Genomic DNA, 11089 nt, shown 5'->3' with positions numbered 1-11089 from the left:
ACACACACCGACACACACCAACACACCGACACACACCGACACACACCGACACACCGACACACACCAACACACCGACACACACCAACACACCGACACACCGCCTGTCACACTGACGGACACACCGACACACCGACACACCGACACACCAACACACACCGACACACACCGACACACACCAACACACCGACACACCGACACACACCGACACACCAACACACACCGACACACACCGACACACACCAACACACCGACACACCGACACACCAACACACACCGACACACCGCCTGTCACACTGACGGACACACTGACAGCCCCCCCCATCCCACCTGCGGGACCCCCAGCCAGTCGTCCGCCTGCTGCATGGCCTCACGCGCGTTCTGCACCGGCTGCGATGGATCCCAGCTCTGCCAGTCGGGGCACAGCCCTGAGGGAAACAGACACACACTGAGACCCACAGCGACCCATAGCAACCCATAGCGACCCATAGAGACCCACAGCAACACACTGAGACACAGTGAGACCCACAGCGACCCATAGAGACCCATAGCAACCCATAGAGACCCACAGCGACACAGTGAGACCCACAGCGACCCATAGCGACCCACAGCGACCCATAGAGACCCACAGCGACCCATAGAGACCCACAGCGACCCATAGAGACCCACAGCGACCCATAGAGACCCACAGTGACCCACAGAGACCCATAGAGACACACTGAGACCCACAGCGACACACTGAGACCCATAGCGACCCATAGAGACACACTGAGACCCACAGCGACCCATAGAGACCCATAGAGACACACTGAGACCCACAGCGACCCATAGAGACACACTGAGACCCACAGCGACACACTGAGACCCATAGCGACCCATAGAGACCCACAGCGACCCATAGAGACCCACAGCGACCCATAGAGACCCACAGCGACCCATAGAGACACACTGAGACCCATAGAGACACACTGAAACCCATAGCGACCCATAGCAACACACTGAGACCCATAGCAACCCACGGCGACACAATGAGACCCACAGCGACCCATAGTCCCACAGCGACACACTGAGACCCATAGAGACACACTGAGACCCATAGAGACACACTGAGACCCATAGAGACACACAGCAATTCACAGCACCCCACTGAGACCCGCAGTGACCCATAGCGACACACTGAGACCCATAGCGACCCACAGCAACCCACTGAGACCCATAGAGACCCACTGAGACCGACAACGACCCATAGAGACCCACTGAGACCCATAGCAATCCACTGAGACCCACAGCAACCCACAGCGACACACTGAGACCCCACTGAGACCCACAGCGACCCAGAGCAACCCACTGAGAGCCATAGCAACTCACAGTGACACACTGAGACCCACAGCGACCCACTGAGACCCACCAGCACCCTGAGCGTGCAGTCCATATCCCCACTACCCCATAACCACCCCATGCAGACCCCCATACCAGCCCCATGCAGACCCCATCAGGACCCCCTGCAGACCCCATAGCCACCCCATGCAGACCCCATAGCCACCCCATCACCGCCCCATAACCACCCCACAGATCCCATAACCATCCCATAGCCACCCCATAATGGCCCCATAACCCCATACCAGGAGCACAGTTGTCCACGAGCGCCCCGAGCGTGCAGTCCACATCCCCATCACCCCATAACCCCCCTATAGCCCCAACACCACCCCATAGCCCCATAACCACCCCATAGCCCCATAACCACCCCATAACCACCCCATAGCCCCCCCATAGCCCCCTACCAGGAGCACAGTTGTCCACGAGCGCCCCAATCATATTGTCCATATCTCCATCACCCCATAACCACCCCATAACCACCCCATAGCCCCATAGCCGCCCCATAACCCCCTACCAGGAGCACAGTTGTCCACGAGCGCCCCGAGCGCCCTCCCGTCGTTCCAGTCGCGGCTGAAGTTGGTGATTCGCAGCTGTGGGACGCGCAGCTGAACCCACCCCAAGAGCCGCTGCTTGGGGGTCTGCTGCCGAGCCCCCTCCTCCTCCTCCTCCCACATGGGCAGCGAGATGGAGTAGTGCAGGATCAGCGTCCACACCAGGCCCAGGATCAGCTTCAGGTTCCCGTCCACTATGGCCTTGCTGTCTGTGGGGTGGGATATAGGGCCAGAGAGTCACTTATGGGGTCAGTTATGGGGTTAAAGGGGCAGAGCCTCAGTTATAGGGTCAGCATGGAGCTGGTGCAGGATAAGGGCCCACACCAGGCCCAGGATCAGCTTCAGGTTCCCATCCACTATGGCCTTGCTGTCTGTGGGGTGGGATATAGGGCCAGAGAGTCACTTATGGGGTCAGAGCATCACTTATGGGGTCAGAGCATCACTTATGGGGTCAGTATGGGGTTAGAGGGTCAGAGCGGTGCCTATGGGGTCTATATGGTGCTGGTGCAGGATCAGCGTCCACACCAGGCCCAGGATCAGCTTCAGGTTCCCATCCACGATGGCCTTGCTGTCTGTGGGGTGGGATATGGGATCAGAGCATCAGTTACGGGGTCAGTTATGGGGCTAGAGGGTCAGAGCATCACTTATGGGGTCAGTATGGAGCTGGTGCAGGATTAGTGCCCACACCAGGCCCAGGATCAGCTTCAGGTTCCCGTCCACTATGGCCTTGCTGTCTGTGGGGTGGGATATGGGGTCAGAGCATCACTTATGGGGTCAGAGCATCACTATACCCCATATCCCATCACCTACCAATGGACACCAGTTTGATCCTCTCCCTCTCCAGGAACTCCAACACCATCCCATAGACACCCCATAGCACAGCACACACACCCCATAGCACACCCTATAGCACCCACACCATATTCACATCTAACAGATGGACACCAGGTTTGATCTCTGCCTCTCAGAAACCCCTAGACACCCCATAGCACAGCACACACACCCCATAGCACACACTATAGCCACCCACACCCCATATCACACCCCATATCACACCCCATATCACACCCCATATCACACCCCATATCACACCTACCAATGGACACCAGTTTGATCCTCTCCCTCTCCAGGAACTCCAGCATCACCCCATAGACACCCCATAGCACACCCCATAGACACTCCATCCCACACTCCATAGCACACCCTATAGCCACCCACACCCCATAGATCCCCCATAGACACCCATAGCCCATCACCTACCAATGGACACCAGTTTGATCCTCTCCCTCTCGAATAACCCCATAGACACCCCATAGACACCCCATAGCACAGCACACACACCCCATAGACCCCCCATAGCCACCCCATAGACCCCCCATATCACACCTACCAATGGACACCAGTTTGATCCTCTCCCTTTCCAGGAACTCCAACACCACTCCATAGACACCCCATAGCACAGCACACACACCCCATAGACACCCCATAGACCCCCCATATCCCATCACCTACCGATGGACACCAGTTTGATCCTCTGCCTCTCCAGGAACCCCATAGACACCCCATAGCACAGCACACACCCCATAGCACAGCACACACACCCCATAGCCCAGCACACACACCCCATAGACCCCCCATATCACACCCCATATCCCATCACGTACCAATGGACACCAGTTTGATCCTCTCCCTCTCGAATAACCCCATAGACACCCCATAGCACAGCACACACCCCATATCACACCCCATAGACACCCCATATCACACCCCATAGCCCATCACCTACCGATGGACACCAGTTTGATCCCCTCCCTCTCCAGGAACCCCATAGACACCCCATAGCACAGCACACACACCCCATAGCACAGCACACACACCCCATAGCACACCCCATAGAGCCCCCATATCACACCCACCAATGGACACCAGTTTGATCCTCTCCCTCTCCAGGAACTCCAGCGCCACTGAGACGTTCTCGAGCTTCATCTGCCTGAAGTTGGGCCTGGGGTGATGTTTGCGGCCCATCTTCTTCTGGCTCAGCACCTCGAGCAGCGCGATGAGCCGCAGCCCGTCGCCCAGGTCGCGCTGCAGGTCGGCGATGCTCTTGTTGACGCACTTGAGGTGCTCGTTGCACCAGCGCGTGAACGTGTTCTGCTGGATCTTCTTCCACGGCGCATCCTCCGCCAGCTCCTTCTCGGCCGCCGGCAGCTCCTCCGCCTCCTCCGACAGCGCCGCGTCCTCGTAGCACGACGAGTTCATGGCCGACAGCGGGGGATCTATGGGGATATGGGGGGTCTATGGGGATATGGGGGGTCGATGGGGATATGGGGGGTCGATGGGAATATGGGGGGTCTATGGGGGTCCTTGGGGGCCTTTGGGGTCTATAGGGGGCCTTGGGGCTCTATGGGTGGCCCTGGGGCTCTATGGGTGGCCCTGGGGCCTTTGGGGTCTATGGGGGTCCTTGGGGGGGTTTCAGGTCTATGAGGGGCTTTAGGGTCTATAGGGGGCTTTGGGGCTCTATGGGTGGCCCTGGGGCTCTATGGGTAGCCCTGGGGGCTTTGGGGTCTATGGGGGTCCTTGGGGGGTTTCGGATCTATGAGGGGCTTTAGGGTCTATAGGGGGCCTTGGGGCTCTATGGGTGGCCCTGAAGCTCTATGGGTGGCCCTGGGGGCTTTGGGGTCTATGGGGTCCTTGGGGCTCTATAGGGGGATGGGAGGCTCTGTGGGTGGCTTTGGGGGCTCTATGGGTGGCCTTGGGGATCTGGGGGTTCTATGGGGGTCCTTGGAGGGCTTTGGGGTCTACAGGGGGCCTTGGGGTCTATGGGTGGCCCTGGGGACTTTGGGGTCTATGGGGGTCCTTGGGGGGTTTTCGGATCTATGAGGGGCTTTAGGGTCTATAGGGGGCCTTGGGGCTCTATGGGTGGCCCTGGGGGCTTTGGGGTCTATGGGGTCCTTGGGGCTCTATAGGGGGCTTTGGGGGCTCTATGGGTGGCCTTGGGGATCTGGGGGTTCTATGGGGGTCCTTGGGGGGCTTTGGGGTCTATAGGGGGCCTTGGGGTCCTGGGGGCTCTATGGGTGGCTTTGGGGCTCTATGGGTGGCCCTGGGGGGCTTTGGGGTCTATGGGGTCCTTGGGGCTCTATAGGGGGCTTTGGGGACTCTATGGGTGGGTCTATGGGTGGTTTTGGGGGATGGGAGGCTCTGTGGGTGGCTCTGGGGGCTCTATGGGTGGCCTTGGGGATCTGGGGGTTCTATAGGGGTCCTTGGGGGGCTTTGGGGTCTATAGGGGGCCTTGGGGTCTATGGGTGGCCCTGAGTGGCCTTGGGGCTCTATAAATGGCCTTGGGGCTCTATGGGGGGACTTGGAGGCCTGGGGACTCTATGGGGGGCCTTGGGGTCCTGGGGGCTCTATGGGTGTCTTTGGGGGATGGGAGGTTCTATGGGTGGCTTTAGGAGCTCTATGGGGGTCTATGGGGGGTTTTGGGGTCCTTGGGGCTCTATGGGGGGCCTTGGGGGCTCTATGGGTGGCTTTGGGGCCCTGGGGGTTCTATGGGGGTCCTTGGGGGGTTTTCGGATCTATGAGGGGCTTTAGGGTCTATAGGGGGCCTTGGGGCTCTATGGGTGGCCCTGGGGGCTTTGGGTTCTATGGGTATCTTTGGGGGATGGGAGGTTCTATGGGTGGCTTTGGGGGCTCTATGGGGGTTTTGGGGTCCTTGGGGCTCTATGGGGGGCCTTGGGGGTTCTATGGGGGTCCTTGGGGGGCTTTGGGGCTCTGTGGGGGGTTTGGAGACTCTATGGGGGGATTTGGGTGGCCTTGGGGCTCTATAGGTGGCCCTGGGGGCTCTATGGGTGGATTTGGGGGCTCTATGGGGAGCCTTGGGGGCTCTATGGGGGGCCCTGGGGGGCTTTGGGGTCTATGGGGGGCCTTGGGGCTCTATGGGTGGCCTTGGGGGATGGGAGGCTCTATGGGTGGCTTTGGGGGCTCTATGGGGGGCTTTGGGGTCTATGGGTGGCCTTGGGGCCCTGGGAGGATCTATGGGTGGCCTTGGGGTCTATGGGTGGCTTTGGGGTCCTTGGGGCTCTATGGGTGGCTTTGGGGGCTCTATGGGGGGCCTTGGGGTCCTTGGGGCTCTATGGGGGGCATTGGGGTCCTGGGGGCTCTATGGGTGGCCTTGGGGCTCTATTGGGGGCTTTGGGGGCTCTATGGGGGGCCTTGGGGTCCTTGGGGCTCTATGGGGGGCTTTGGGGGCCTGGGAGGATGTATGGGTGGCCTTGGGGCTCTATTGAGGCTTTGGGGGCTCTATGGGGGGCCTTGGGGTCCTTGGGGGCTCTATGGGGGGCCTTGGGAGCCTGGGGGCTCTATGGGTGGCTCTATGGGTGGCTTTAGGGGCTGGGGGCTCTATGGGAGGCTTTGTGGGCTCTATGGGTCACCTTGGGGGCCTTGGTGGTTTCTATGGGTGCCTTTGCTGGCCTTGGAGGTTCTGCGGGTCCTGGTGGCCCTGGGGGCTCCTGAGTTGGTCTCTGGTGGCTCTGCAGGTGTCTTTGGTGGCCTTTATGGCTCTCAAGTTGGTCTTCAGTGCCTTTAATGGCTTTGGTGGCTCTATAGGTGGCTCTGTTGGCTCTAGAGTTGCCTTTGGTGGCTCTATAGGTGCCTTTGGTGGCTCTATAGGTGCCTTTGGTGGCTCTATAGCTGCCTTTGGTGGCTCTATAGCTGCCTTTGGTGGCTCTATAGGTGGCTCTGGTGGCTCTATAGGTGCCTTTGGTGGCTCTATAGGTGCCTTTGGTGCCTCTCCCGGTGCCTTTGGTGTCTCTCCCGGTGCCTTTGGTGGCCTTTACGTCTCTCTTTTGGTCTTTGGTTCCTTTAATGGCCTTGCAGTTGCTCTTTGGTGGCCGTGGGGGCTTCAATGACTCCGCAGTGACTCACAGTGACTCTGCAGTTGCCTCGGGGGCTTTGGGGGCTGTTTTGGGGTCTCTGGGGGCTGTTCTGTCCCTGTTGTCCCTTATCGGGCAGCTCTATGGCCCCGGCGGCGGCTCCGGGTGACCTTGGTGGCCGCGAAGATGGGCACTGGAGCCGCTACGAGGCGGCGCTATGGGGTGCCGCTATGGGGCGGTGCTATGGGGCACCGCTATGGGGCGGTGCTATAGGGTGCCGCTATGGGGGTGCCTCTATGGCGCGGCGCTATGGGGCGGTGCGATGGGGCGGCGCTATGAGGTGCCGCTATGGGACGGCGCTATGGGGTCCCGCTATGGGGTCCCGCTATGGGGCGGCGCTATGGGGTGCCGCTATGGGGTCCCACTATGGGGCGGCGCTATGGGGTTGCCGCTATGGGGCGGCGCTATGGGGTTGCCGCTATGGGGTGCCGCTATGGGGCGGCGATATGGGGTGCCGCTATGGGGCGCCGCTATGGGGGTCCCGCTGTGGGGTGCCGCTGTGGGGCTGTGCTATGGGGTCCCGCTATGGGGTCCCGCTGTGGGGTGCCGCTATGGGGCTGTGCTATGGGGTGCCGCTATGGGGTCCCGCTATGGGGCGGCCCTATGGGGTGCCGCTATGGGGCGCTACGGCCGAATCCCGGAGCCGTCGGCCAACGCCCGCGGGGGGCGGGGGGCAGCGAGGGGGGGTCCCGGAGCCAACGATGCCAACAATGCCAGCAATGCCGCCGCTCCGTCACCGACCGGCTCCGGTTCAACAGCCCGGAGCCCAGAGCTCTCAGCTCAGTCCCAGCCCGGATCCCGGTTCCGTTAACGGCGCTTCGATCACAGCCCGGATCCCGGTTCCGTTAACGGCGCTCCGATCACAGTCCGGATCCCGGTTCCGATCCCGTTAACGGCGCTCCGATCCCAGCTCCGATCCCGGTTCCGATCCCGGTTCCGATGTTCCAACCCCTCTCCCGGTCCGGATCCCGCTCCCGGTCTCACTCCCAGCGCTCCGGTCCCGGTTCGGATCTCGGTCCGATCCCAACAGCTCTCGGTGCTTCGATCCCGACCCGGCTCCCAGTAGCGTCGCTCCGACCCGGTCCCGGTCCTATGAGCCCGGTCCGGATCCCGATCCCACTTCCAACACTTCGATCCCAGTCCCGGAGCTCCGATCCCGGTCCGATCCAAACAGCGGAGCTCCGACCCCGCTCCCGATCCTCCAACTCCGGTCCCGGTTCCCGACGCTCCGATCCCGGTTCCGGACGCTCCGGTTCCGCTCCGGTTCCCGGTCCCGCACTCGCTCCACTCGCCCCCCCCCCCCAATTCGGGGCCGTTTTAAGGTCGCGGCGCCGCCCGTTCCCCCCCCCCGGGGCCGCCCCCAATGACTCCATGGGGTGGGACGGGGATGGGGGGGGGGCGGGGTCCCAAAATGGGAATGGGATCCGGAGGGGGAGGAAAGAACCGGCCCGAAAAGGAGCCGAGCGGACAAAGGGCCGCCCCGAAACGGGGGGGAACCGCACAGGGTGGGGACACAAAGTGGGACCCCAAAGAGGGACCCCAAGAGTGGGACCCAAAAGTGGGACCCCAAAGAGGGACCCCAAGAATGGGACCCCCAAAGTGGGACCCCAAAGAGGGACCTCAACATAGGACCCTAATAGTGGGGACCTCTAAAGTGGGACCCAAGAAGAAGGACCCCAAACAGTGGGACCTCAAAGTGGGACCCCCAAAGTGGGACCCCAAAGAGTGGAACCTCTAAAGAGGGACCCCAGAGAGGGACCCCAAGAGTGGAACCTAAAAGTGGGACCTCTAAAGTGGGACCCCCAAAGTGGGACCCAAACAGTGGGACCCCAAAGAGAGGGACCTCTAAAATGGGACCCCAAAGTGGGACCCCAAGAATGGGACCCCCAAAGTGGGACCCCAAAGAGGGACCTCAACATAGGACCCTAATAGTGGGGACCTCTAAAGTGGGACCCCAAAAAGAGGGACCCCAAGAGTGGGACCTAAAAGTGGGACCTCTAAAGTGGGACCCCAAAGAGAGGGACCCCAAAAGTGGGACCACAAAGTGGGACCCCAAAGAGAGGGACCCCAAGAGTGGGACCTAAAAGTGGGACCTCTAAAGTGGGACCCCAAGAGTGGGACCCCAAAAACAGGGATTCCCAAAGTAAGACCCCAAAGAGAAGGACCCCAAAGAGTGGGACCCCAAAAAGAGGGACCCCAAAGTGGAACCCCAAACAGTGGGACCCCAAAGAGAGGGACCCCAAAGTGGGACCCCAAAAAGAGGAACCCCAAGAATGGGACCCCAAAGAGTGGAACCTCTAAAGTGGGACCCCAAAGAGGGACCCCAAGAGTGGGACCCAAAAGAGTGGGACCCCAAAGAGGGACCTCAACATAGGACCCTAATAGTGGGGACCTCTAAAGTGGGACCCCAAGAGTGGGACCCCAAAAAGAGGGACCCCAAAAGTGGGACCCCAAAGTGGGACCCTAAAAGAAGGACCCCAAAGAGAGGGACCCAAAGGGTGGGACCCCAAAAGTGGGACCCTAAAAGAGAGACCTCAAAGAGTGGGACCCCCAAAGTGGGACACCAAGAGTGGGACCCCAAAAGAGGGACCCCGAAAGTGGGACCCCAAAGTGGGACCCCAATAGTGGGACCCCAAAGAGTGGGACCCCAAAGAGAGGGACCCAAAGGGTGGGACCCCAAAAAGAGGGACCCCAGAAGTGGGACCCCAAAAGAGGGACCCCAAAGAGCAGGACCCCAAAGAGAGGGACCCAAAGGGTGGGACCCAAAAGTGGGACCCCAAAGGTGGGACCCCAAAGTGGGACCCCAATAGTGGGACTCCAAAGAGAGGGACCCCCAAAGTGGGACCCCCAATGAGGGACCCCCAAAGTGGGACACCAAGAGTGGGACCCCAAAAGAGGGACCCCAAAAAAGAGGGATCCAAAGAGTGGAACCCCAATAGTGGGACCCCAAAAGAGGGACCCCAAAAGTGAGACCCCAAAGAGAGGGACCCAAAAGTGGGACCCCAAAATGGAACCCCAAAAGAGAGACCTCAAAGAGTGGTACCTCAAAAGAGAGGGACCCCAAAAGTGGGACCCCAAAGTGGGACCCCAAAAGAGAGACCTCAAAGAGTGGTACCTCAAAAGAGAAGGACCCCAAAAGTGGGACCCCAAAGTGGGACCCCAATAGTGGGACCCCAAAGAGTGGGACCCCAAAGAGGGACCCTAAAAGAGGGACCCCAAAAGAATGACCCCAAACAGTGTGACCCCAAAAGAGGGACCCTAAAGAGAGGAACCCAAAGAGTGGGACCCCAGAAGTGGGACCCCAAGAGTGGGACCCCAAAGAGAGGGACCCCAAAGTGGGACCCCAGAAGAGAGGGACCTCTAAAATGGGACCCCAAAACTGTGACCCTAAAATTACAGTACCCCAAATCTTCATCACCACAAAGACATGGGACCCCGAAACAACGGGACCCCAAAAGAATGGGACCCCAAAAGTGGGACCCCATAACAATGGAACCCCAAAAGAATGGGACCCCAAAAGTGGGACCCCATAACAAACGATGGGACCCCAAAAGAATGGGACCCCAAAAGTGAGACCCCATAACAAACGATGGGACCCCAAAAGAATGGGACCCTAAAACCATGACCCCAGAACAAACGATGGGACCCCAAAGGAGTGGGACCCCAAAAGTAGGACCCCATAACAAACAATGGGACCCCAAAAGAATAGGACCCTAAAAGTGTGACCCCATAACAATCAATGGGACCCCAAAAGTGGGACCCCATAACAATGGGACCTCAAAACTGTGACCCCATAACAAACAATGGGACCCCTAAGTGGGACCCCAAAAGAATGGGACCCCAAAAGAATAGGACCCCAAAAGTGTGACCCCATAACAATGGGACCCCGAAACTATGAGCCCATAACAAACAATGGGACCCCAAAAGAATGGGACCCCAGAAGTGTGACTCCATAACAATCAATGGGACCCCAAAAGAGTGGGACCCTAAAACCATGACCCCAGAACAAACGATGGGACCCCAAAAGTGGGACCCCATAACAAACAATGGTACCCCAAAAGAATAGGACCCTAAAAGTGTGATCCCATAACAATCAATGGGACCCCAAAAGTGAGACCCCATAACAATGGGACCCCAAAAGTGGGACCCCAAAAGAATGGGACCCCAAAAGCGTGACCCCATAACAATGGGACCCCGAAACTATGACCCCATAACAAACAATGGGACCCCAAAAGA

The 11089-nt window shown here is 59.4% G+C and overlaps 1 protein-coding gene across 2 annotated transcripts; it reads right to left on the bottom strand.

Annotated features, from left to right (window-relative positions):
- Positions 1–259: 259 nt before the first annotated feature.
- Positions 260–8143, bottom strand: LOC107307134 (filamin-C-like). Of its 2 annotated transcripts, none has more exons than XM_015850578.2 (4): positions 6353–8143; positions 3842–4220; positions 1889–2134; positions 260–425 (listed from the first exon to the last, which is right to left on the bottom strand). In XM_015850578.2, exons 2-4 carry the CDS (start codon positions 4182–4184, stop codon positions 289–291), a joined length of 726 nt encoding a protein of 241 aa, XP_015706064.1. In that variant the 5' UTR covers positions 4185–4220; positions 6353–8143; the 3' UTR covers positions 260–288. The 2 variants fall into 2 exon arrangements, with proteins under 2 accessions (XP_015706064.1, XP_015706063.1); XM_015850577.2 differs by having other exon boundaries at positions 3842–4201.
- Between the last annotated feature and the right edge of the window lie 2946 nt (positions 8144–11089).

This window comes from Coturnix japonica, unplaced genomic scaffold (assembly GCF_001577835.2).
Source record: "Coturnix japonica isolate 7356 unplaced genomic scaffold, Coturnix japonica 2.1 chrUnrandom491, whole genome shotgun sequence".
Lineage (NCBI taxonomy): Eukaryota > Metazoa > Chordata > Aves > Galliformes > Phasianidae > Coturnix > Coturnix japonica.
This window is presented reverse-complemented; position numbering and strand designations above follow the sequence as displayed.

Excerpts from the sequence above, each read along its gene's own strand:
- LOC107307134 (XM_015850578.2), bottom strand. The coding sequence starts at position 4,184 with ATGAACTCGTCGTGCTACGAGGACGCGGCGCTGTCGGAGGAGGCGGAG. Across the intron at positions 2,135-3,841 it reads GATCAAACTGGTGTCCATTG|ACAGCAAGGCCATAGTGGAC; the intron begins GTGGGTGTGATA and ends CCCACCCCACAG. Across the intron at positions 426-1,888 it reads CGTGGACAACTGTGCTCCTG|GGCTGTGCCCCGACTGGCAG; the intron begins GTAGGGGGTTAT and ends TGTTTCCCTCAG.